This window comes from Neopsephotus bourkii, unplaced genomic scaffold, assembly GCF_033783945.1.
Source record: "Neopsephotus bourkii isolate Nb327-2 ecotype Australia unplaced genomic scaffold, CSIRO-AGI_Nbou_v1 NB_1663, whole genome shotgun sequence".
Classification (NCBI taxonomy): domain Eukaryota; kingdom Metazoa; phylum Chordata; class Aves; order Psittaciformes; family Psittacidae; genus Neopsephotus; species Neopsephotus bourkii.
In genome coordinates this window covers 3,359,403-3,385,181 of record NW_026902137.1, presented here as the reverse complement: position 1 = coordinate 3,385,181, position 25,779 = coordinate 3,359,403, and the positions used below count along the sequence as shown (strand labels likewise).

Here is a 25,779-nt window from a genome sequence, read left to right as displayed (position 1 = left end):
TACATGCTCCTGTAAAAAGTCCCTTTCTGGATTTCTTATCAGCCTTTTTAGGCACTGGAGCTGCTCTAAGGTCTCCCCAGAGCCTTCTCTTCTCCAGGCTGAACAAGGCCAGCTCTCTCAGCCTGTCTCCAGAGCAGAGCTGCTCCAGCCCTTAAAACATCTCCATGGCCTTCTCTGGACTTATTCCAACAGGTCCACATCCTTCTTATCAATGAGGTTTCTAGCCATGTAGAATAAGTAGGTTTCTTACGATAAGTAGATCTTGCTATGGCATGCTTTTTGAAAGAGACGTAGCTACTATTCCACTATCAAAAAAGTATACACTGTTTTCTGATTTGTTTTCATACATGGAGAGAGTTGATACATGTGATATTTGTGAGTGGAATGAGTAAAGTAATAGGATATGTTTGTCATTCAGTTCTAAAAGGATATGAAAGCACAGCTGAAACAGATATACACCTCTAAAAGCTATCCAAGTCTTCTATCAGTCTCTTGTTTATGCATTTGTGTACAGAAATCTCTTTAAATTTCGGATGTAGAGAAAATATTTCATGTGCAATTTTGCTGCTGAAGATGGCTGTAAGCAATGTTTGGGTGCAATAAAACTGGCGAGATCAGTTGGAAAAAGCAAATGACACTGGTACCAAAATTATTTGAAGGACATACTTCTCCATTTATCTTGGCAAGATTATGTTTGGCCTTTCAGTTCTTACAACTGTGAAATCAAACTATTAATGATTTTCTGAGGAATAAAAGGTGACAAGAATTACATAGTAACAGAAACCCTGAAAATGGCCTTCAGTCTTGTCTTTGGTTTGGGATTTTCCTTTGGTTTTTATTTTGCCCCCATCAAACATGAGGCATGCTCTGGGAAAAATGGTTTGTGCCAAAATGGGCCAGAGAAAGACACTGATTGATCCACCCAAATGGAATAATTCACTGCCAGCCTTGCTCCAACTTTGGCATCTGGATCATGTAATTTTGCTGGGTTTCTAAATATTCTTTTTCTCTTGGATCATTTTATTGATTACATACTTATTTAAAAAATTACTCCATTGCACCAGCTGTTGCATGGGGAGGGATTTGAATGGCACTTCTGTTTTTGTTTGATGCAGTAGAAGTGGAAATGACCACTTCCCTCCCATCGCTTTACTTCCAAGGGCTCTTTTGGGTGAGTATAGTGGTGGTAGGAGTAAAGAAATTGATGCCACAGGGATGGGGTTTTCTAGCTATATCCATGTAAAATCTGAGCTGAGACTGAAAAGTTTGTGAGGGGTGTATGCAAGGATTAAGAGCAGCCTAAGTTTTTTCTTAAAAATAATTGCCAAATCTGGGGGTCTTGGGTCCTTTCAGTGAGTTATTTGTGAAGTCAGATGTTCGTGCAACACAGGCACTTCGTGTTTCTCATCCTTTGACTTCTTTGATTTCAAAAGTTGTGGATGCTCACTTAATTATGAGTATTTCCAGAGCCAAATGATGATGATTAAAACCTGGCATACAGTACTTTTTAAAACACTAATCTTCACAAGATGCTCTGTAATTAGATAAGTATTCTTCTGACTTCACATAGAAGAAAACCGTAAGGGTCCAAACCTGCTTCTGTTTTGGAGTTGCTGCTGACTCTTAAGGCTCTTAATAGGAGAAGGTGGAGCCCTTAAGTGATTTGTCTAAAGACAAGTAAGATGGTGGGAGAGTTTGATAGGGTGTTGGGTGTTCTTGATTCACAGGCACCTGGCTGACAGCTCAAGATGTCTTGCTTGACATTTCAGCTTTTTTTATTTTAGTGTTTACCTTCAAAGGTCATCAATTTACAACTTTAAAAAGCATACAATAAGACAGATCCTACACCTGGTATTGAGCCTTCCTGCTCATCGCTACTGTTTTTATTTTTACTACCTCTGTTAATGATAGAAACCTTCAAAAATAAAATGGGAGAGACTGTGGAAATAAAATGAAGTCAGTTGTTACTCTCAGAGGTACTTCCCACTGTGGGAGCAGGAGTCATTGTGTGATGGGGAAGGGAGCCTGAAATAACACACCTGGCCACTGCCCTCCACATTCACACATGCAGGGTCAGTGTGGTTCTTCCACTGCATGAATTATTGTTCCATGTGGACATCTGCTAGGTAGGGCATCTCAACATGAAGGATTTGGGCTCTAGAGAATAGCCACAATTTAAGTTTTCCCTACGCTTCTTTCCACCATTTCTCTTACTAAAGATTCCTTGGTTACCTTTCTTTGTCTGACTACTATACCTGGTGATTAATGGCTTTCATCTGATGCCCCAATGGGGTTAAATCATGGTGAAATACATCTTTCTTCTATTGTCGCATTACACTGCTTTCCATAAAAGTACAAGAGGGGTTGTCTCACTAGAAGCTCTGCCTCTGTTTCTGTCTGTTTCCAGTTACTTTGCTTTTGACTATGTGTCTGTGGTGCCGAGTTAGAGTGGCAAAAGTTGTGTAGGGAAAAATGATGGAAGTGCATCTAGAACATTCTGGGAATACGTTGATGAGAATTTATTCTTTGTCTTGTTGATCAACAGTTGCCAGTTTAACATGACTACGATTGTAGAAGTGCTCCTGCTGTGTGATTGCTATGAAAAGCACCAGTTCACTAATTTTTTATGTGGGATGCTTGACTTTAAACAGACGAGAATCTGCATTAGATTTAAGTATGAAAAAATGGGCATGTGCCGTCATTATTTTTTAACAACTGTGCCAACACTACACGTGTGACTGCAGTGTGTATGCCTGGATGTGCTAGCTTTAACCTATTAAGTACGAGACCTTGTTGCCTTACGTTGGCAGAATGCTGTGCAGAAAGATGCAGCTTTCCTGATGCCAGTGTCTTGAGTCCTGCTTGGTCTGGCTGAAAACTGATTCTCCTTTTTCTCTTCCCCACTGCTCCTTCCCTCGCTCCCTGTCTTGTAAGTGGGTTTATTTTCAGCCCAAACAGCTCCCTGGCTCAGCTCAGCGCACGTAGATGAACACTGCAGCTAGCACAAGCAATTGGTGGAAATGAGAAGTCAGATCACCTCCCCTTTCAGCAGCAAGAAGGACTAGCGCAGAATAAAGCAACCCTGGGACTGTCCCACCTAATGTGTGTAGTTAATTATAAACTTGTAGTAATATTTGCATATACAAACCTGCAGAGGACTGTGCTTCTTTGGTTTGAATGCTCCTGCCCAAGCCTTTTCCATCGAAGGTTTACCTCTGCTGATATTTGCACTAACTTCTTTGCTATGCTGAGGAGAGCTACAGCAGTGTTCTTGCTGCACATGTGTATGAGGATTGTTTATTTGCCAAGCTAAAATGCAGAGTTTTTGTTCAGGTGAGAAACTGTATTAAGATTCAGTTGTGATATATGTGTGTAATATGATTTCTGTGAGTAGTGAGTGGCAGGAGACTTACAGCAAGTACTGTGCTGATCAAAGTTATCTGCCTGGGTTTGCTGGTACAATTACGGGCAATTTTTATTGCAGTGAGAGTTATATAAAATTTAAATAGAGTTGACATCATGTTCGTGTGACCTAATTCCCAGGCTTTTGTATTACTAAAATGATCCAGGATATTATAATGCAGTACACTGCAGAATGACACTCTTAGGAGATTGATACAGCACTGGTGTTTGAATAGGAAATGGAGCGTGGCAAATTTTGCGATAATGCTGGGATCTTCAAATGTGAAGGGCTGTGTGCCTGAGTGGAAAGCCACAGCTGTGGTTCGAAACTAGGCCGGCTGATGTTTCCTTATCTTCAAGTAGTACTGCTAGTTTGTGTATCACTGGATGTCCAGTTTGCATTAACACAAGCTAACTTTATTCAAACTGGCAAGAAAAAAATCGTCAAACCCTTGTGGAATATTCCAAACTTTCAACTCCAAATTCAATTTACTACATTCTTCCTTCTGGACAGCTTGCTCCCATGACAGCCCCATGTCAGATGATGCATGTACACACTCTGAGGTTCCCATAACTTTGTCCTTGGGATGACACCAGTGGCATTTTTCTCATGATCTTTTAAACACAAAGGAGAAAAATAGTTCCTTTTGTGTGTGTGTATGTGTGAAATGTCATTTGGAAAGCATCCTGGTTTAATATAAGTTTCACTTATCTAGAAATATTAAGAGCAATCAAAATTACAGTATTTTGAATATTATGAAATAAATGTGCTTGAGTGCAGTTTCTGTTCAGGTACACAGTAAGTCAGTCTCCACTGCAGAGTCAGCTAAGAATCACAGAATAGTTAGGGTTGGAAAGGACCTTAAGATCATCAAGTCCCAACCCCCCTGCCATGGGCAGGGACACCTCACACAAAACCATGCTACCCAAGGCTCTGTCCCGCCTGGCCTTGAACACCGCCAGGGATGGAGCATTCGCAACCTCCATGGGCAACCCATTCCAGTGCCTCACCACCCTTAAAGAGCTTCCTCCTTATATCCAGTCTAAACTTCCCCTGTTTAAGTTTTAACCCATTACCCCTTGTCCTACCACTACAGTCCCTAATGAAGAGTCCATCCCCAGCATCCCTATAGGCCCCCTTCAGATACTGGAATGAGGTCTCCATGCAGCCTTCTCTTCTCCAGGCTGAACAGCCCCAACTTTCTCAACCTGTCTTCATACAGGAGGTGCTCCAGTCCCCTGATCATCCTCATGGCCTCCTCTGGACTTGTTCCAACAGTTCCATGTCCTTTTTATGTTGAGGACACCAGAACTGTACACAATACTCCAAGTGAGGTCCCACAAGAGCAGAGTAGAGGGGCAGGATCACCTCCTTTGACCTGCTGGTCGTGCTTCTTTTCATGCAGCCCAGGATACGGTTGGCTTTCTTGCTGCTTTTGTCCAAGAACCACCCAGATGCACCAATCTGAGTGACTGTATGTGTGCTTACAGCCCACCTTGGGAATACAGGCATTATCCAGGTGGTGTGTGTACTTGTATATGTAGTCCTTCCACTTGCAGTGAGGACAGAGGCAATGGAAGGAAGTGTAGAGCATTTTACCTTACTGAACCTGTGGGTATGATTCCACAAGTCCTAATGCCTTGCATTGAAAAATGAAGCTCCAGGGTAGGTGTGTCTCTCATATAACTGTAAATACCCAAGCCAACCTTACCTGCAGTGCTTAAATTCAGATGTAGAGAGCAAGGGTGTAACTCCAGTGCAGAATTAACTTGTATTTATACTGGGATCAGTTTGCCCACATACTCCAGCCTCCCCCAGAAATGTCAGACCTAGGCTATAGTACTCTAACAGCAGGCTATCAGGGTTTCATTTCAACCTGAGTTAGCAGTTTGTGGGCTTCACTCTTGAAAAGACAGGCCAGCCAACCTGATAATATTTCACTGCCATGCCCTAATTACCATGGGTAATGCTCTGTTGTCTATTTCTTTTTTTACACACTTCAGAACACCTAAAATGGCACTTTAATCCTGCATTTGTCTGCTCTGTTTTGCTTTGCTACAGTATTTGAACAGCAGTGCCCTAAGGCACATGCCTGCACACAGGTTTGCTGAAAGTGGACATCAGCCTTCTAGTACAGTTGTGCTGGTTCATCTGTAAATTCTGTAATTTGGGGAAAATGGAACTAAAACCGTTTAAAGTTTAGTGGACAGAAAAAGTCAAGCAGACAAGAAGAAATGAATTTGATCTGCTGAAAGGTTTTGCTGCCAAGTGTTTTGGTATGGTCTGTGTTAGCACTAAGCAACTCCGTTCGGAAATTGTTTTACACGCAGAATTGTTGTTTTACCATTACAAACAGCAGCTCTGTGCTGGGGCGCACAAATCCTGTGCGAATTCATGGATCAGCCAAGTAAAAACGTGGTATTTCCCACAGGAAATCTATCCCAGCATGCAGACTAGTGAAGCTCTACTGAGGATGCAGCTGTGTATGTTGGGCTTTGTAGAGGCCACTCTCCCTCTGTGCTGGAATAGCTCAAGCTGTGATTTTTTAGTAAAGGCACCTCCTTCATGTTTAGGCATGGAGTAATTTTTTCTGAAATGTTCTTCCATTAGAGCTGTCTTGAAGATCTGCCACTGTCTTTACACACCTGAATGTTTGCTATCTTTTTCTGCTGGTGTGGCTTGTTCAAGTTCTCTAATGGCTCATGGCTGTTCTGCCCAATGTTTTCCATTAGGCTCAGAAGCCTGTGCATGCAGAACACAGAGAAAGCATGACACCTGTTTCATTCTCTTTTGCTCCCAGTGTTTCACCAGGCACAGGTTTAGTGAAGTCTTTGTCATAGGATATGAAAAATTTATTGCTTCAGGTTTTTTTTTTTGCAACCAGATTTCATTGTAAATGCAGAGCTGGCCTGGTTGGAGCTCAGGCAGAAATGATGCTCCATTGTTGTCTGGTTGGGTTTTTGTGTGTGTGTGTGTGTGTGTGTGTGTGTGTGTGTGTGTGAGACTGGTTTGGATTTTTTGCCCTTCTAGTTATTTAAATTAGATGAAGGATAAAGGTTGCAGGACTGCAGTACTTGCACAGCTGTATTAAATATTATCTTAGGAAATAAGTTTGTGTGATAGGTTTGTAGAAAAGGACGTGAACTTAAATTATATTAAGCCAACCATGCTGCAGGAGAAGGATGGTGGAGTGCTGCCTGCTAGTGTTACATCATTGTCATCATTTGCCCTTTTTGATTTTTAGGGCTATCATTTCTGCAAGGAAAGGTTCAATACTTTTTTTGACCAATTTGCTTTTTTACTCCTGAGCATAGCTGAAGATATTTTATTCAAGCATCAGATTAATTACTTTTGTGCAGAAGACAGTTGATCAAAATGTGCTTGTATGTCTTTTAATTTTACTTCTCTACCATCTGAGCACGCAGTGTTGTGTGTTACCTGTCTGATTGGTCAGGGTCTTACAAAGAATCAGTAACTCACCTTTCCTCTAACCTGAGGGGGTTTGGCAGTTTCACCTAGGTAGTGAGGGTGTGAGAAACTGATTTGCCTGCGCTTGGTATCGCAGAACTTGATAATGGTTTGGTTCTGGCTTTTCTAACATGGAAATCTTTGCCAGTGCTCTCAGCATCCAAGAATTTTCCAATTTCCACATGGTCATTTCCTGCCTTGGGTGAGGTGGGATATTTTATGAAGGTTTTATTTAAAAATTAAAAACAAAGACTTGGTAGGCAAAGGGGGTGGGTGCCCCCTGAATGCTGATGTGGCTGGTTTTGGTGTGGCGTTTCTGAATACCTGGTGAAATCCTGCTTGTGTGGAGGCACAGCTTGCATGCAGATGAATCTGTAGTAGCCGCTTTGTTACCATTCCCTTTTTAGTTCATGTACTCTGGTGTACTCCCCTATTTTTCACTTCTAACGTATACGGTATCTCTGTAAGCCTGGTTTTACTGATAGTCAGTAGTTAGAACAGAGTAACTGTGATGCAGCAGAGAATTTGGCATCGTTGGAATGCTGTGTTGGAACAATGTATAAATGATTTCCCCTTTTTGTTTTGCTGCTAATGATCAGCCGGAGCAGTTGCGTTGGACATGCTGTGTGTGAGAATGCTGAGGCCTTGCTGCACCCGCAGCTTTGAGTGCATGATTATCTGTACGTGCCGTAGATGGAAATTGAACATCTAATTACTTTGTAAGATTTGTGAACCGAGACTTTGAGCCTGCTTAGCCTCTGCTTGGAGAGTCCTTTCTGTGTGATTTCAAGTCTGTTTTTGTTCTCCTCAGGTCCTTTCACAGATGTTGTCACTACAAACCTGAAACTCGGCAATCCTACAGACAGAAATGTGTGCTTCAAAGTTAAGACCACAGCACCACGTAGATACTGTGTAAGGCCTAACAGTGGAATTATTGATGCAGGAACATCAATTAATGTTTCTGGTAAGCCATTCAAGCAGATTTTTGGTGATCAAAAATAGCTTCTTCTAATCAGTTATTTCTTGGAATGCTTCGCCATTTGAAAGTGTTATTGAATGCTTGTAAAAGCAACAGTTTGTGATTCCATCTAGAAGCAGCCTTTCGTATATCCTTACTTCCCTTATTCCTGGTCTAGCAGTAGCCTTGGTTTTATATCTTGTTTTGGAGGGGAAAAAAGGGAGAAATACATAAATTACTTCTGTAGTTTATTAACAGCCTTAGTCAGCCTATTCTGTCCAGTACTGCTGCAGCCCTGCCCTCCCTGTGGGATTATTTTTGTACAGTTAGTTTGTTGCCAGCTTAACTTTCTGAACCAGCTCCCTGCATGGTCAAACAAATATTTGGATGAGTATGTCCAAGGAAGTATCAAACCCAGTGGGCTGCAGACACACCAGTCAAGACTGATGTTGACTGTTGTTGAGCTGCCTAATGTAACCAATAATGAAAACATTTCCTTTCAAACCATGCTTGTGTTGTGTTCCTTGAAGATGCAGTGTGCTTTGGTGTTAGAAATGTCAAGTGACTAAATCTTTGTGGTTCCATAGGAAAAACTAATGTTTTTCTGAGTCAGTAGCTCTTGACTTGCATAAGTTTGGGTAATGGAAAAGCTAGGAGTGGTTTACTTTCAAAGCATAAAGAGATGAGTATTTCTCACAGACAGAATGTCTGTATATTATTAACTTGCTGGTGATAAATGCCTCAAAAGAATATTTTCTCAATGACTTCTTCAGTCCATGTTATCGCTAAAAAACCTGTCAAAGCATGCAGCAATGGCATGCTGCATGAATGAAGTCTGACTCTTCTTAGTTAAGAAAATTATTTCTGTAAAATACATTCAGATTTGTTTTACTGTTTACTACATTTTAATATTCTTCTGGTAAGAAAAATTTGTTACAGGTAGGTTTTACAGTTTGCTGCTAGTCTCTTACCAACCTTTTCTAGCCTGGAATAAAAAAATTGGGGAGCTAAAACTACTGCTTGAAAAGTAATGAAAATGTAAAAATCAAGATTTTAGTTTTTTACTTAAAATGTAAAATATTTAAACACTTCACCCTTGAAGAGCTTGCTTCAACAAAATAAAAATTGATCCCAAATATACTTTGCACTGTAACAGTAAGTCTCTAATCCTAATGTAAGTCTTGTGCATGCCTGCATTGGCTCACTCATTGATCTGTTGTCTTTGGGATTTCTACTGTGTCAGTTGAATGTGCATATGATTGCAGAATTGTGCTCTGCTTGCAGATAATCTCTGGGGAATGTCACAGTGAGGAGATAACCAGTGCAGTGTGGTAGCTACAGGTGGGGCAGGCAAAGCGTTTCTGCTTCAGGAGAAGGCTAGCATGTATCCAGTAAGCTCTGAAGTGCCTAGTACGTAAATGAGAAAGCTCTCCAGAGAGAAATTTTGATCTTTAAAACTCAGGACAGCTCCCCACTAAAGCTGTCTGTCATCTCTACTAGCTGCAGGCAAGCATATTAAATGTGTAGAAATCAATGAAGTGATAATGAAAATTAGCATGGTTCCTAGCTACAAATTATCTTCATGCTATAAAGATGTGGATTCTTTTAATCTTCCAAATGAATTTTCAAAATTAAAAGCTCACTTCCTTTGCAGGCACATACCATGCTTTTTTGATCTCAACATCGAGTGTTTTCTTAAACTCCTGCTTGCAATGACCCTTCACTCTGCCTTGAGCAGAATATAGCATAGTAGATTGTGGTATGAACCATCTTTTGTTATGCTACCAGCATGCCTGGATCTTACTTGCTTTTCCAACTCAGCTCTTCCTAGCTGCATACCAGATAGAATATGGATCTAGTCCAAGACTTGACTTAAAGTATCCTGTTATGAGAGATAACTGTGCTAACCGTAAGCTATGCTTTGCTCTTGCTGACATAGCTTTGAAAAATTCCCCTTTTCTGATAACTTCATTTAGAGTGATTTATGATTCAGTTAGTTTTGCAATGGCTATGGTATATTTAATCAGAAGTTCAGATTTGGGTTCAACATATTTTCATGCTGATAAAAAGTAAGTAATAATAACACTCCTAAATTGCTAATCCTTATATTAACATTATATTTTAAAACGCAGGTAGTACACATTCATTATTTTTTAGGTAATATATTAAGGTAAATTTATAGGTAGATGTGTTACAGATTTCTGGGGTTATAAATGTTTATTCTTAATTTACTAAAACATTCTAAACTGAAGCTGTTTTTATCTTCTGCTGTGGTTGAACTTGTCTTTCAAAAAGCTATATACCTTGCACTCCTGGTGGCTCCTTTAAGCCACACTCTGGACTTAATTTTGGACTTGAAGGTGGCAGTGTCTTTGGTTCTGATTAGCAGAAGAGATCTTTTGGATAGGTGGGATCAAAGATGGGACTTTCATTAACTTAAAGAACAGATTCTTTTCCAGATTCACAGAAAAGGGTGAGATGTGTTTAACCTTTGCATTGGAGTAATCTTGCTTAAGAACAGAGGGCTGATTTTGCAGTTAAGTGGAAAATAAATGGAAGTTGTTTCTTTGCCTCTAAGTTGGTTATTTTTCAGTCATGTAATTCAAGTCTTGCACAAGGTATAAATACAGGACTTGAATTCCTCCAAACCTTGTAAATACTACTTATGAGAAATTATTAGAGTATAGTTTATTCAGTAGTTAGTTCCAGACACTTTTAACTGGGCTGTATATACTATATGCAGCCTGCCCTCTTGAGAATTGCTGCTAGCTTCTAACAGAGCCGCTTGGTAACACTGTGTTGGTACTGCACATTGTCTCTTGAAAAATCGGTGCCTAAGTATAATAGCATGAAGCTCTGGAACAATTTCTTAGTTTCACAGAATATTACTGACTGAAGCTGAGTTTGGGGCAGCCCTATCTTCCTTGCATTGTAGTAACCAGTTACCTTTGTTGCACTGCTGTGAAACTGTATCTGTGCTATTTTGATGTAGGTATATGAGAGAATATTCTGCCTTAACACAGAGGCAGGAGTTGGAATGTTATTCCACTTTGTTTTGTACTAGTATGGTGGTTCATTAAAAACATACAGAATGCTAGAAAAGCTTGCTTTATTCTGGTAGAGTCTCAAATACTGGCTTCTTGCACAGCTCTTCCTAACTATCAGGATTTAAGGCCCTGTCAGCCTGCACTGCTTGCTGCAGTGGCAGGTTTGTAGCCCGTGTTTTCACCTATTATGTAAAGGCATTTAATTTTAACAGCTGAGTTTATGTAACTATTGGGAAGTGTATGTCTGTGCTGTCATCTGATTTCATTGCATTTGCTGTGAAATACTCTGAAGAGTATCTGCACACATTCCATTTTTGTTAAATGTCTTATTTCCACAGAGATATCTGATTTTGTGGTTTCCGGGAGGTTGAAGTCTGAATAAAAGGCATGAATGGATTACAGAGGAAAAGTGAAAAAATATAAGCCTATACTGATGAGTCTGCAGATATAGGTGTTTAACAGGAGGAGAGAGGAAGTACAGATGGTACCATCTGTGCACACTGTCCCACTGAAGACAACAGTGTGAACATGCTTCCAAAAAATGGGGAGAAGCTGACATTAGCCTTAGGTTGCTGTCAGATATCCTTGGAGGGGAGTTTTTAGTGTTTTGTAAACTTGCCTGTTTTTGGAAAGGCAGTTTGTTGCCTTCAGGAGGGTGCTTCTGCAGCTGCTCTTCTCTGTGGTCACAACGGGTCTGCTCCTTTCTCTAAGACACCAATCGTGTCCCATCCACTGCTGCAGCCCCTGACTCTCCCAGGGCAATGCTGATGCTGCTCCCTGTTCCCCTGGGCCTCCCAGGACTACGTAGTGCCTGCCAAGGTTTGGTTTTGTCTGCTTTCTTTAGAAGAATTTATCTTGATATTCACAGATTTGACATATTTTTGTATGATTGAAATATTTACAGAAAGAGCTATGTAAACATGGAACAAATGTGGAATGGTGCAGTGGATTCTGCCTGTTTCTGTAGAGATGAGTGTCCTTCACTCACCTCTAGCAGAGCTGATCGAATTGCACCGTTGATCTTGAGGCTTTCTCCTGTAGCTTGTTGGGGTATTTTATGTAAAGGTGACCTGAATGTGGTAGATTTGATCTATCCAGACCATAAAGAATTTCAGGCAGTGCCATTTGGCAAAATTATCAGTAAAGCTAGAAAAGAAAAATAGATTCATAGGCTAGTGAATGGGCTACTTAAGAGTAAGTAAACAGTGATGTGGTGGATGGAAATAGCAGGAAGTTACTAGTGATGTTTCTTGAGAATGATTCCTAGTACTAATCTTGCTTAATGCGTTTATAAGCAGTTCTGGCACAAAGAGTACACTAAAAACCCTGATCATGATGTGAAGTTGGGAAGCTGAAGATGCACTGGAGAACTGGGTGTCCTTGAAGGCTACAGTAAGAGGAACAAAGATGAGTTTCGTCAGAGAAACTGCAGAATCATGCACTTGGAGAATAAAATACTCCTGCTGTAATTGCAAGCTTGTTAAATGAAGGGAGCTGGCCAGGGTGACCAGAATGCTGACATAATGAGGCAGATGTAGTATGTGCAAACAGGCTGGGTAATGGAAGAGAGAAGAGAGTATGAATGCTCTTGTCCAAGGCACTAGTAAGATTTCCTGAATGTGTCATGGGAGTAGCTCATACAGAGGAGTTGAAGCCAGGACAGGTGCAGGGAATGAATGGGGAGCCTTGCCCGGAAAGGACCCACTGAGCCTGGCTTGCTTAGTTTACCAGAAGGCCAAGAGTTACTGTGATTGATGTCTTGGAGTGTACCAGAAGTGCATGACTATTCCCCTTCCTTGATATTTAAGCAGAAGGGCAGTATTGGTCTAGGACCAAGTAAACAGGCCATTAATAATTTTAGATGGAAACTAGAGGAAGGTTGCTGACGATCTGAGCAGGGAGACCTTTCTGCTCCTTCTACTTGTGGAAGGAAGTGCCAGATCCTAGCAGGCGTTATGGGTAGAGTTTAACCTCCTTCCATGTTCCTTGCTTCAGATTCCCACTGTTCCTTGAGAAAGCAGGTTTGCTGTAGGAAACCAGAAGAGTTTAATGCTTTTGACATTGTTATTAGCATTGCTAGTAACTGTCCTAGAAAAAGGAAAGAGCGTATTAGGTGGTCACTGCCTCGCCTTTGCTATCCACAAAGCCCTGTGTAAAATACCAGGGGTGTAGCAGCAATTTGTGAGAAAACTGTTCTCCATTTCTTTGGAAACACTTCAGCACAGGATGTACATATCATCAGTCCTTTGTGTTTGAATTTTGACAACGCCAAATGGGGTAACAAGTATAACCTGTGTTACTCCTCATTGCATTGGGGTCTCAATGACTTTACAGTCTTTGCTTGTGGTAGAATACTTCTGGTGCTTTAGCTGGAGGGTGATGAGTTTAAGAAAGTGGTTGAAATACACACGCCTGCCTGAGGGATGCTGGTGCTAGCAAACTTGAAGTTCATGTTAATTGTTTTGTTTCTCAGAACTCTGGGTTCTGATGAAAGCTGGTCAGAAATCTTTAAGATGAGATGACTGATTTGAATAAGGCATTTTAAAGGAAACATACACTTCCCACACAGTTCTTGTGTAAGTTATGCAATTTCTAGTCAAAACAACGGAGCCACAATCACAGTAGCCAATTCTTCAGCAATTAGGACAGTTACATGGAATTGATCTTTCATCGAAACCCCCAACAGTGTGTGAATAAATGTTGAAATGGTTTGGCTTCCTCTTGAACAAAGTACTTATTTTTGAGCTTCCCATCTGGCTTATAAGACATTCGCTGCATAATTTGTGTCAATGTGACTTTCATGTATTGATCTAAAAATACAAGTACTAACAACATTTGTACTGTCAAGCCCTCTCTAGCTGCTTGCTCTTATGATTCAGTGAATGGAATTTAGAGCAGCGACTGGTGTTTGAGAATGGCTTTAGCACTACCACTTGGGAAATAAGTGTTTTCAAATGAGCTTCTAGTTGCACTCAGCAAAGCAAACTGATCTAACTGCAGACCTAGAGAAGTTCCATAACAGTGGATAGTTTCAACTACTCAGTTGGATTTTACACATTATGTGGGCTTGGAATAAGTTAGGTGTCTACGACAGGGGTGGAAAACTTACACTGCTGCTTTTCAGTGAGGTATCACGCAGTTTTGAGATGTATGTGCTTTCACAGTGTGATCACTTCTGTTTGGAAAAACAATTTTAAAAGCAGCCTGTTAATTTGCAAACATTTTCTTTTTGGACTAGTGTTTAATTACTGAAGGGTGAGTTTAAAACGTATAATAATTCCTGAAGGACCTCATCTGAGAGAATTTGCTGCCTTCCATCTTGTGGGGCTTTAAAAGTCACGAGGTTGTTGATAGCCACAGATTGTGTGCATAATAAAGGTGGCACGTCCATAACATATTCTGCTCATTGAAGGAAGCAAATTGGTTTGACTTGCCTTCATCAGCAGTAAATGGGATCTTTTGGAAATTGCTTTTATATGACAAACCCCTGCAATTAGTGCATGTGAATTTGGGCACATAATGTCAATGACAGTAATCCTAATTCTTGAGCTGCTTCTCTTCTTAGTGATTGAATTGAGGGACTGAAGTAGCTCATGGGTAGTGAAAAGTGAATTTTAAACCTGGCCACCATTTTTTCTGTTAGCAGTAATTGCAGTATATGCAAGTTCATTTTAAACTTGAGGGCGTGGTAGCTTTTTGCAATATCTAATAATGAAATGTATGTGTATGACATACGTAATTATGCCTCGTCAAGTTACTTTAACATGTTAGTTCTTTACTCAAAAAAGATGAGACATAGAAATTCCAAACATTATATAAATAAATTAATATATGATATACCTTACTATATACTATGTTATGTGCTATATAAATAAATTACATTTAAAAAAAACACACACGCCCCTTAAACCTCTCTGCCCCTGAACACAGTCATTTTCTCCATAAGCAAATGCTGGAATGTTTGTGATTTTTCAAATGGAGAGAAATAGATTTCTTGCATGCCTTTCAGAGGCTAAGTTTATATAGCATTTGACCATAAACTTCCAGCTTTAAATTGGTAACAAACTTTCAGCAACTTATTTTTGGAAGAGAAATATTTGCACTTGATAAAACAAATACCATGAGACTCTTAAACTCTGTAGAGGAAATTTCCATCCTGAGACTTGAACCTCAAGGTTTCAAATGTTTGAGGTTGACCCTGTAGTCTTTCTCAGGAACCATCAGCAATACAATGTGTACAGCTATTTAAAATGCCAGCTTGTTACTTCTGCCCCAAGGAGGAAGGAAAAAAGATGTTTTCTTGGAGGATATTTCCCTCTGTCCCAGAAGATATGTAAATTACCCTATTTACTATGAATTACTATTATTATCTTGCCATAGTTTGTATATGAAATACTGTAGCATGATCAGCACTTCCAAAATTCTCAGACAAAAATGTAGATGCTCTGAAGTCTGTTTCTCTTATCTCTTGAAATTTGGTTTCAAAGTGGGGTTCCCAATCTCAGTGGCTGTTTTCGTCATAATGTACATACAACATGAAACCATTTGAATGTTTGTATTTCTCAAATCTGGTAATTGTATCACTAGTGCATGTCTGCATCAGGGTAATGTTAAGATAATGTATTTTTGGGCTTTTCTTGCAGTGATGCTACAGCCTTTTGACTATGACCCTAATGAGAAAAGTAAACACAAGTTTATGGTTCAGTCTATGTTTGCTCCAGCTGATACTTCAGATATGGAAGCAGTAGTAAGTATTGAAATGAATTAAAATAGATTTATTTACAATTGTGTAATTGTATAAGACCTGTCATTGTGTTGCGTAAGGGCTGTTGTCAGTCCACACTGGAATGATCCTTGAAAGCTTTGCCAGATTTCTATCTCTGCCTTGCAAGGTGTTTTCTGTTTATTTTGAGCTCCAGGAATCTTGCACTGAAAGAGCTGGTATCTGTAGTTGCTTCTTTAAGGCAGTGCTGTCAGTAATAAGATACCAAGCCATGAAAATAAAAATATTAAGCAGTTGTATTTTTTCCAAGATACTATTTTTTTAGCAAGGACAACTTGAACTATGTATTCTAAGAATATGTAGAATATATTCTAAGTCTGTGGCATGTTTTTATGTTTATGCCTCTACTCTCAGACTTGAGTCTCCCCTTGAGCAGCCTCTTTTTCCAGGAGGATGATCTACAAGTATTGTTTTTTTCTTTATCTCTACCTGTGTTTATTATGGCTTAGGTAAATGGAAGGCCCTCACAGATTTTGTCCTGTGGATTACAAATGAGAGTAACAGAGGCATGTAGGTACTGAAGCAAGGAAGAGCAAAAGATGTAGAAATAAGGTGTCAGGCTACATTAAGACAACTTGGAAAGGAACAAATCAGTATGTCAATTGATGGCTTTTCCTGTAACAGCAAAATTTGCTACTGCAAGGAGGCTTTCTTTGTTGGCTTGAGAGAATACTCAGTAGCTAGTGAGGACACAATAAAAAAGAAAAGGCCATTGCTGTAAGGTGTGTTGTGTGTGTTTGTATGTATGTGTATTACTTTAAAAAGCCAACCTCACAAACCTGAGAGTACCTATGGCTTTTTTACAGTAGTCTTTACAATGTGTATCATCTTTGGAATAGCTTTTTAAAGCTGCGGCACTCAGCAGGGTTAAGCATTTCCTTTCTGAAAGAGATTTATGGAATTATACTTGTTTAATGGCCTCAAAATAAGATCCAGTGGGAAAAACAGCAATAGTAATAAAATGTCTGCACCACTAGAAAGATAAGCCAGATTGCCTTTCTTTCTAAGCCTTTTAATTTTTATGAGTTACTTTATACCAAGAAAATGTTCCTCTGCTAGCAAAGAACATATTTTAGGACCTAGGTGGCCCTTCCAGTTTTCCAGAGCTCTATAGACCAATATGATGTCTTTGCCTGTAACACTTCATCAGCTGTTAGCTTTGTTACCACTCTCCATGGCTCTTCCTATTCTGGATAAACAGATGAGACAAATTACTGGAGTACTATAAAGCTTTCAACACTTCACAGGCAGCCAAGGAGCTCGAAATACAGCTCTGACTTCAGCCACAGAAGATCTGAAGTACAATTCTGCTATTTAGGATGAGTCAAATACTTGCTCAGGTTCCACAGGGGTTAGCCATAATTTGACACCTACTTGAGATATGCTGAGCAATACCATGCTACCAGAAGTATGGTCAAAGTGAAAAGAAGCATGTGAGAAATCCAAGATGTAAATGTGGATGCTTCTTGCTGTGTATCACTACTATTAAACAGTCTTTTCAGTTCAGGGTTATAGCAGATACTGAGCAAAGATTTATAACTGTTAATCCCTATTAAAAATATTGAAAGGGAACTCGTTTATGGTAGACTCCCTAATTGAAGGGGAGAGAAGGATGAGAGGGGAAACTATCTCTTTTTATATGTAGCACATCTGTTATTGTTTAGACATCGATCCTGAAAAATAAGGAGGTGGAAAACAGGGAGCAGAACAGCCCTTTAGTTCATACCAGTCAGGAAGAAAACCTCATGTGGAATTTGAAAAGCAGAAACTGCTGAACAAAGACTTCAGAACTAACAGTGTTTAAGGGTTTTGTTACTTTCCCTTACTTTAATGCACCCCTCCTTTTTTCTTTTTTCTTTCCCCCTAAATCAGGACCATAGCTCCCCCTATCTATGCTCATTACTCTTACACAATTCCCAGTTCTCATAAATTACCTGTGGGTTTTTTTCTGACTACTTAGAATCTGTTTCCTTCATAGTATCTGGTCTTTCTTTGATACCACTCAGTTACATGTTTGGTTTAATTTTTCATCATCTAATGGTAACATGATAGATACGTGTGGGCCTTTTGTAAGATGATGATATTTATGTCACACTGCATTTTTCATCTGCCTTTATACTAATACGTTTAATATTAAATTAATAATAAATTATTCTAGTGGAAAGAAGCAAAACCAGAAGAACTCATGGATTCGAAACTTAGGTGTGTGTTTGAGCTACCAGCGGAAAATGATAAGCCTGTGAGTATTTCTAACTGCATATTGAGTGCTTTAACATAATACCACAATAAATCATGTAAAATGGCATGTTTATACAGACAGCTATATAAGCAAAAGACAGAACCCTCTGTTTCACTGCCTGGATGGCATCATCTTTTGAAAACGCAATATAAACTATTTAAAAATCTTAGTGATGCTTAATGTAAGGAGCAGCTAATTTGAACAATGCATGTACAACACTAGCACAAATAAGTTTTTGAGGTGATCTGTTTTCATTTAGTGAAATACTGCAGGATAAAGAATATTCTTTTACAAATTGAAAGATTGTGATTGATGGTCAGAAAGCTGAGAGTTTATCCTGAAGCAGGTGTAACTGTCAGCAGTATTAATTTTCCTGTCCAGCACTCCCTTTTGCTTCCTTGGTACAACACTGATTTTAGCAAGTAGATTGGTAGAAAGCTAGTAAGGAAGACATAACTGCAGTTAGGGGTTATGTTGCAATTAGCAGCTATAATATTGCAGGATCCTTTTTTGTTAGGTTAATGAACACATTAATTTTTAATGGCAGTATGTAGTGTCAAATGTAGAACTGGTAATGGACTGAATACGCTGAGAAATGTTTCCTAGTAGGTAGGTGCTGAAGGCACAGTTGTTCACCTCGAACTGGGCAGCTTTTAATTCCGATTGTGCATTGTTATAATGTCATTAAGATGGAGAGGTGACAGACAGATCTGGGGAGAGAATAGAAAGGGAACCACAGCACAGCAGGAGGGTAGCTCCTGGCAATCCCTGGTTCCTGAGGGAGCTGCTTTTGTTTGTGTCTGGGGAGGGGAAAGGTGAGGAGAGCACTCATACTCCACAAGCAGACCATGAGCAAGTAAGCTCCCACTCGCATTGTATGACGTGGCCTAAGGATATTTCCTTTTCTATGTATGCAGGGACTGAAAAGTCAAGTTCATTCTGACTGCACTTACTGCTGCTGATCTGGTGGTTTTTGTGAAACAGAAATGGGAAGTAAAGGTTACAGAAAGAAAAAATGTTGTTTATTTCTTTTGATACAGGCACGTGTCAGGTGTGCAAAGAAAATTTTACATGATTCTCCTCCTAAATACCAGGTGTGTGGTGTGGTGTTAACAACTAACCAAAAATCACTCTATCCTTTTTTAACAGCATGACATAGAAATAAATAAAATTGTATCCACAACTGCAACAAAGACAGATTCCTCTGTAATGTCTAAATCAATAAGTTCTTCTTTGGATGACACTGAAGTTAAGAAAATAATGGAAGACTATAAGAGGCTTCAAGTAGAAGTTCAGAGGTTACGGGAGGAGAATAAACAGTTTAAGGTAAAGATACTTCTTTATTTTTTTCCAGATTTACCCTTTTCCTGAAAAAGAAGCTTCCAACTTAAAGGTTTGGTTCCCTGACCTTGGCATGATATTCTAATATTCTAATATAAATTAAAAGATGATTTAGGTTTTTCCTCTATAAACTGAAAGTGTTGAAATAAATGCTTCTTTGAAAGGGGCATCCAAGTCATGCAGTTAAGAGAAACTGACTGGATAGAAAACTAATTAATTCCTTCTCTTCTGTTTCTTTTTCCACCTGTTTTCCTCAATCTGAAGCAGGCATTCAGAGCTGGATTTGGCCCTGTTCTCTCAAACTTATGGGAGCTTGAGGGCACTGTTGTGCAAATACTGTTTTAGTAATTGCACCTACAATACATCTATAATACAGTACAGTTAAAATGACCAAAGTGAGACAGATTAATAGGAAATATGCTTCCTATCAAATCCAACGCATTTCTCTGAAATCAAGTAAATGAGAAGCCTTTAACGCCATGCTGAGAATCTCTTTTTACAGCAGTTTCATTTGTGGTAAATGCCTAGATCACAGATAACAGCATCAGTGAAAATTTGGAATTTGTGCCTATTGGAGCTCAGTGAAGGGAACTCTGTTCTGGCAGCATTGATGCTGCTTGGCTTGGCTGATGCGTAAAGAAATTCTTTCAACTTGCGTAAACCAGTTTTGTTCTGCACATAGAATTAACAGTGTATATGGCTGAGACACGACCTTCTTCTTGTATTCTTGCCCCTTTAAATTCAAAAGTGAGAAACACTGACATACTCTGAGCCTTTAGAATTTCACTTATCTGACAATTTTTAAGGCTGCAATAACTTTTATTATAGTTTTATTATTTTTTATGTATAGACTTGAGGCTTTTGCTTCCGTATCTTATGCTTTTGCACTATAATACTGTACCACATAAAGTCTAACACTAGTACTTTGGCTGTATACAAGTTTGGTCACAAAAGTCTGATTTTGCTGTCTCCTAACATGCTCTCTGTGTGTGTAATGGAGTGTGCTAACACAGCTGTGCTGCACAACATCTTGTGTTATGATGTTGTTTTATCTGTTGTCTCATATATCTTTAAATTGAGAGAGCTGTCAAACTCATACCAAGAATATATCCTAATTACTGCCATTAGTTTCATGTCAAAATGTCAGCATTAATATGTTGGGGGAAATAGATTGCCCTTCAAATGCTGATAAAATTCGCTTGTGACATCTAACTAGGCAAATGATGAACATAATTGGCTTAAAGTTGAGTTTTTTTCCACAATCAATTTTAGTTATACTGAAAAGCCTTTTCCCCAGCAGTTCTGTATTTGATTACAGAGCAAGAAAAGCACCTTCATGTCATTCGCTCCATCACTGCTTTTGAAGATCTGGAGCTCTGCGGATTTTGGACAAGGCTTCCTCATTGCTTCCCCTGTTACCTTAGTCAACAGGAGAAAAATTCCAAGAGCATGTGGATTTTGCTCTGCTAATCAAGTAGATACAGAATTCTTTTCACTACCCTTTCCTTCTCAGGATTGAAGAAAAGAGAGTTCTAAATTAGCTGTAAATTAGCTTTCACCTGTTTTATTATGGCCACCTGAAATAAATATGATGAGGGAGAATATTTAAAGCTGTCTTTCAGTAGAAATAATCAATATCTCTTCCATCAGGAAGAAGATGGACTGCGGATGAGGAAGGCACCTCAGACAAACAACCCAATATCTGCTTCTGCAGCTGCAGTCAAGGACGAAGGGTTCAGCTCCAGACTACTTGCTTTGGTGGTTTTGTTCTTTGTCTTTGGTGTAATTATAGGAAAAATAGCCTTGTAGAGGCAGCATGCTGGAAATTGTAAATTGGTTTGATGGTTCTGCCATATCATTGGATTAAATTTATTCATAACAATGTTTAAAAAAAACTTAATGTATGACATCTCACAGGTCTTGCCTTTAAATTACCCCTGCACAAATACTATGTAACGTAATCTAGAAAGTTTCAAATGTACAGTGAGTGGATGAATGAAAGAGATTGTGCTTCAGTGATGAAGGGGGGAGAAAATCACGATTTAACACTACAATGGAATATTGTATATGTCATTTTAAACATTCTTAGACCCTGGTATATGTTGCTGGATGACCTCTTTTTAAAAAAAAAATAAAAAAAATAAGAAAAAATAAAAAAAGGAAAAATAGAAAAAACTCTTCCTCCACTGCCGGAGCTGGCCCTATTGGATGTTTGGAGGTGGGTTAGGCAGGAGGTGTTGATAAACTTCTGTAAAATACGTTAATCCACCATTCTGCTCATAAATTTTAACAGTTTCTGTCAGTGTCTTCAACTCTGTGCAAGTTACCAGTTTCTTGGCACTTGAATCTTGAGAAACTGAAAAGAATTGTATGTGGCAATGCTGAGTGTGCTAGGCATCATTAAGAGGCATATAATGACTGGTATGACGCTCATTTGGAATAAAGGCCAATGCCTTGTTCTCATAAAGGGACCAAGCTACATTGCTGTTGGTTCATTTAGTTGAATGAAAATGTTATTCAGAGATGTTTAATGCATATTTAACTTATTTAATGTATTTCATCTCATGTTTCCTTATTGTCACAAAATTGACTAATACTATATGGTATGAAAAAGTACCTGTTTAAAGCCAGTGACTAGAACTAAAAATTTGCTGCTGTAGTGGTGCGAGATTCTTCTGCCTCCTGGTGTTTTGGGCACTACACCATTGTTGGGAGTTCTGATTATCTGAGCATTGGAGAAACAGTGGTCGAGAAACTGGTTTTGTATGTAAATAAGCCTAGGGGGACAAAAACTATTAGTAGTAAATTAGTCCTATGCCGTAAAAGACCAATCCTGTTTGACTATGTAGCATCTTAAAAAAAAAAAAAAAAAGGAAAAAAAGAAAAGAAAAATTAAATAAAGCCCCCAAATTAATGTTTCCTTTGTTACTCTTGTCATGTTCTCACAGCTTTAGGGGGGGGAGGAAACAGTATTCTCTGTCAACTTAGTTCATGGCATAAGGAAAGCCTTGTTTGAGGATGATTTATTTTTCTTTCCAGCCTAATCTTAAAATCCATCCAAACCACCCCATCCTGAGCCTGATACACATAAACGCTGGTCAGAGTAACCATCCTGACTGCTGAGGTACAAGGTAAAAGGTAACATCCCATTTTTCAGTTTAGCTGGGTTCAGTAGTTTAGTAACATGTTGAAAGTAAGGTTAAGGTAATCTTGTGCTAAGCATACTTTTACTGCAAAATACATACGCTTAATGTGTTGTAACACGTTGAACTTCAGTGGATGACAGCTCTTGAGCAGGTAAAATCCTGTATATGCTTAGGTTAGGTCCAAAAACTTGTCAGTGACAAGTTTTAGTAGCATCTTTCATGGTTTAAGGTAGGTCTTTTAAAAGCAACTTCTTTCATTCCTTCATTATTCCAGTTTTCCTGGGAAAGCTGTTTGGGCTGCAGCCTGTCTGCCACACTCGTTGACCTTTATATTTGTTCCACTTGTGTCTCAAGGGTTTCCTGCTGTGCAAGTGCAAAGAAGTGACATTTTATGTGATGTTTAATAAGAAAATAGGAGGAAAATAATCTTCCTGGTGTGTTCAGCCTATGAACAAAACTCTGGCAGTACCTCCAGAAGGTTCAGCTGAAATGAGAGGGGTATCTTCAGCATTTCGAAATGCAAGTGCCTTGTCTGCTCAGGATGGAAGTGACAAAGCTATTCAAGTATGCCTGTAAAGGGCAGAGGAGATGGGAGATGAGCTGGAAAGAACGAGGCAGAGAGTTCAGTTTGACAAATTGGGCACAACTGATCAAGAAAAAGATGCTTTCTGGGCAGTAGAAGCTAAAGAGAACTCTTACATGAAACACTTTAAGAGAACCTTTTCAGAAAGACAAGGTTGTAAGTGATGTTGCAAAATTAGTTTTCATGGCTTTGATGAATGTATTTGAGAGAACCCGAACCTAAGGGCGTCGGAGCTGTGCAGTATTTTTGAAGAGGCTATTGTAAATATCTTGGTATCACTGAAATGTGTTATCAGAAAAGCTGAATTCCTAACTTGCTTTACACAGAAAGATATTGACTCCTTTGAGAGCCCTTTGTTCTGCTGCAAAACAGCCTCAGAAGAGTTTGGGGTTTTGAAAAAAAGGCTGTCTGCAGGGTAAAGGGGGAGGATTGAAGCTTGGAACTGCTCTCTTGTGAGTATATCTGTAATAATGTTGCAGGGCAATTTTACACACACTGTTAGCTACCACAGTGGACTTGGCTGGCACAGGCAGCTCCCAGCTGAAGGGGAAAGCCAGCAGAATGTCCATTTTCCTTCCAGTGTTCAGTACTCACTTAGTGATCTGTGGCAACTTGGAACTTTAAATCATTTGTGAGCAAGTCATCCCTGTTTTTTGCACTCCAGGGTTATAGAGAGGTCTCAGAAAACACTCTGATGCTTTGGTAGATGCCTTACAAATGTGTGATCAAGGAGACCAACAAACAGAGGACTGTAGTTAAGGATCTGTTGGCAACAGCTGTAGCCTGCAGTTGGGCTGACCCCTGCTATCAGTCCTAAACAAAGCTCCTAAATTAACTGCTCATCTTTTGGAACTTAACAAAATTCTGAGGTCTTTCCTCACCATTTCTGACACAGCTGACCAGCCAGTAGCACTGAATTGTTAGGGTAATGCTTTTGCTAAGCTTAAAATGACTGATGAGTGGAATCCTTAGTACGTATCTGGTCAACCAGATACTTCTTTCATACACAGCAGAAAGAAGATGTTTTTTCTTGTGAGGTTACTAGAAAGGGAGTCCGTAGATAGATTACAGACCAGATTGGATGGATGTTCTAAACCCACCTGGATCTTTTGTAAGTTGTTCCTTACACAGTGACCCCAGAGCAAATGTTTTCATGAAGTATTCACAGAAAGTGAATTATTCTGGGGGCACTGTGTATCTTCAGAAGTTATGCATGAAACATAGAATTTCTAAATAAGATTGTCTGGTGTCCTTGCACAACACCAGATATTAGAAAACTGTAACTGATACATAATAGTACAAATCAATATATTCCTTAATCTAATTATTGTCCTTACTCTTATTTTAAGATGCTCAGTTACATATACATGTATGATTAATTTTTGTAGGAACTGGTAGAGGCTGCTTAGGTAGTCTTCATTTTGTGGAGCTGTGTACTCTTGTCTGCACTCTCTGGCCAAATCTGGAGTAAATAGATACCTAACATGTCTTGAAGCCTCATATTGGGAAATGAATGCAGAATGATTTCTACTATTTTTATGTAGTTATCCACATCTTAAAGCAAATATTCCATGCATGACTGATCATAACTATTGCTCTGCATTGGCACTTGTCAGCTGTAACTGCACAACTGCAACAGTTGCATATGTCAGCCAAGCACCCAGCTTCAAGTTAGCATTGAATAGCCTTAGGGGTTGAAGAGCAAGATGATGCCAGGTGTGTCACATTGAGAGGGACTGATGTACCAGAATGCAATTTTCTAAAACTACAGGATTGTAATAGCTTGGTGGTAGTATTCCATGTCCCAAAATGTCTTTTTTTTGTCCTGAAATGCTGTGAATGGGATAAAGTTGGAACCTGATTTTGCAAATGGCTGTAGTTTCTTCTCACCAGTAACCTATGCAGTTTTTATTCACTGCACATGTAAAATTGCACTTCTAATTGTAATCTTGATTTAGCAGTCGGTGTATTTACATGGTGTGTATTTGCATACACACAAAAATGGATTGTTAATGTCTTGAGATACTTGATGTTGCAGTTGCCTAATGAAAGAAAACTCTCATCCCTTTTCTTTAGCAAATGTGTATGATGTTTTCATCTCTTCATCATAACACTTCCTTAATTCTCGGGCACAGCGGTGACTTAACTGTAGTATTCTACGTTTTTGCAACTATACTTCTCTTGCTCTACATGATGTCCTGAAATGCCATATCCTGAGTTCTGTTTTCTATATAAAGTAACTGAGAAACAGCCACAACCAAAAATCCCTCTGTTTGAAATTAAAGAACATGTGAAACAAGCGTGCTGAACTTCATGTTTGTTGTGGCTGTGTTACAGCTGCAATAGTGCTTCACAGCAGCGCTGGAGCAGCATGGGGTGGGAGAGCTGCTTTTTCATTGTTTGAAAATGGGTTAGATCCATTACCCAAATCCTCAAGTGAGCAAGCTGAGAAGGGACAGGTGGTGAGTGAATTTCAGTTACATACTTGAGATTTTTTTTTTTGGAGCCAGAAACAGTAATATAAAAACGAAGAAAGTAGGCTCTAGAGGAGTGAGATTAGTGCAGTGCTGTATGTGAGAGCTGCTATTCTTTGTAATCAGTTACATACCTACAAATTAATTTACTAATTAGAAAATACTCGTGTAAACCAGTGTTTAGGCATTTTACAAAGAAAAGCAAGTACTGAGCAAAGCTGGTTGTCTGTAGAGTGAAACCTAGCAGTTCTTTGGATACATGTCATAAAAGGATGACAGTGGGATGCAATGCTGGTGTAAATCATCTGTTACTGTTAGATAAATAGTGGGATTTATT

At 39.3% G+C, this 25,779-nt stretch overlaps 2 protein-coding genes across 3 annotated transcripts in view; both read left to right on the top strand.

Moving 5' to 3' along the window:
• The window catches only part of RAB22A (RAB22A, member RAS oncogene family), a 41,026-nt gene extending 33,208 nt beyond the window's left edge, over positions 1-7,818 (top strand). The window contains exon 8 of the mRNA XM_061375659.1: positions 7,683-7,818. The gene's annotated coding sequence lies outside the window, so the exon portion shown is untranslated. The remainder of the gene's footprint in view (positions 1-7,682) is intronic.
• VAPB (VAMP associated protein B and C) overlaps positions 1-25,268 on the top strand; it is a 34,740-nt gene extending 9,472 nt beyond the window's left edge. The window contains exons 2-7 of one of the 2 annotated variants that reach the window (XM_061375658.1): positions 7,683-7,835; positions 15,520-15,623; positions 17,818-17,898; positions 18,939-18,992; positions 19,253-19,291; positions 20,890-25,268. In XM_061375658.1, the coding sequence (XP_061231642.1) occupies positions 7,683-7,835; positions 15,520-15,623; positions 17,818-17,898; positions 18,939-18,992; positions 19,253-19,291; positions 20,890-21,048 (590 nt within the window). In that variant the 3' untranslated portion in view covers positions 21,049-25,268. Of the gene's footprint in view, positions 1-7,682; positions 7,836-15,519; positions 15,624-17,817; positions 17,899-18,938; positions 18,993-19,047; positions 19,225-19,252; positions 19,292-20,889 lie in introns of both variants that reach the window. The other variant, XM_061375657.1, reaches the window with a different exon arrangement.
• Positions 25,269-25,779: the final 511 nt, after the last annotated feature.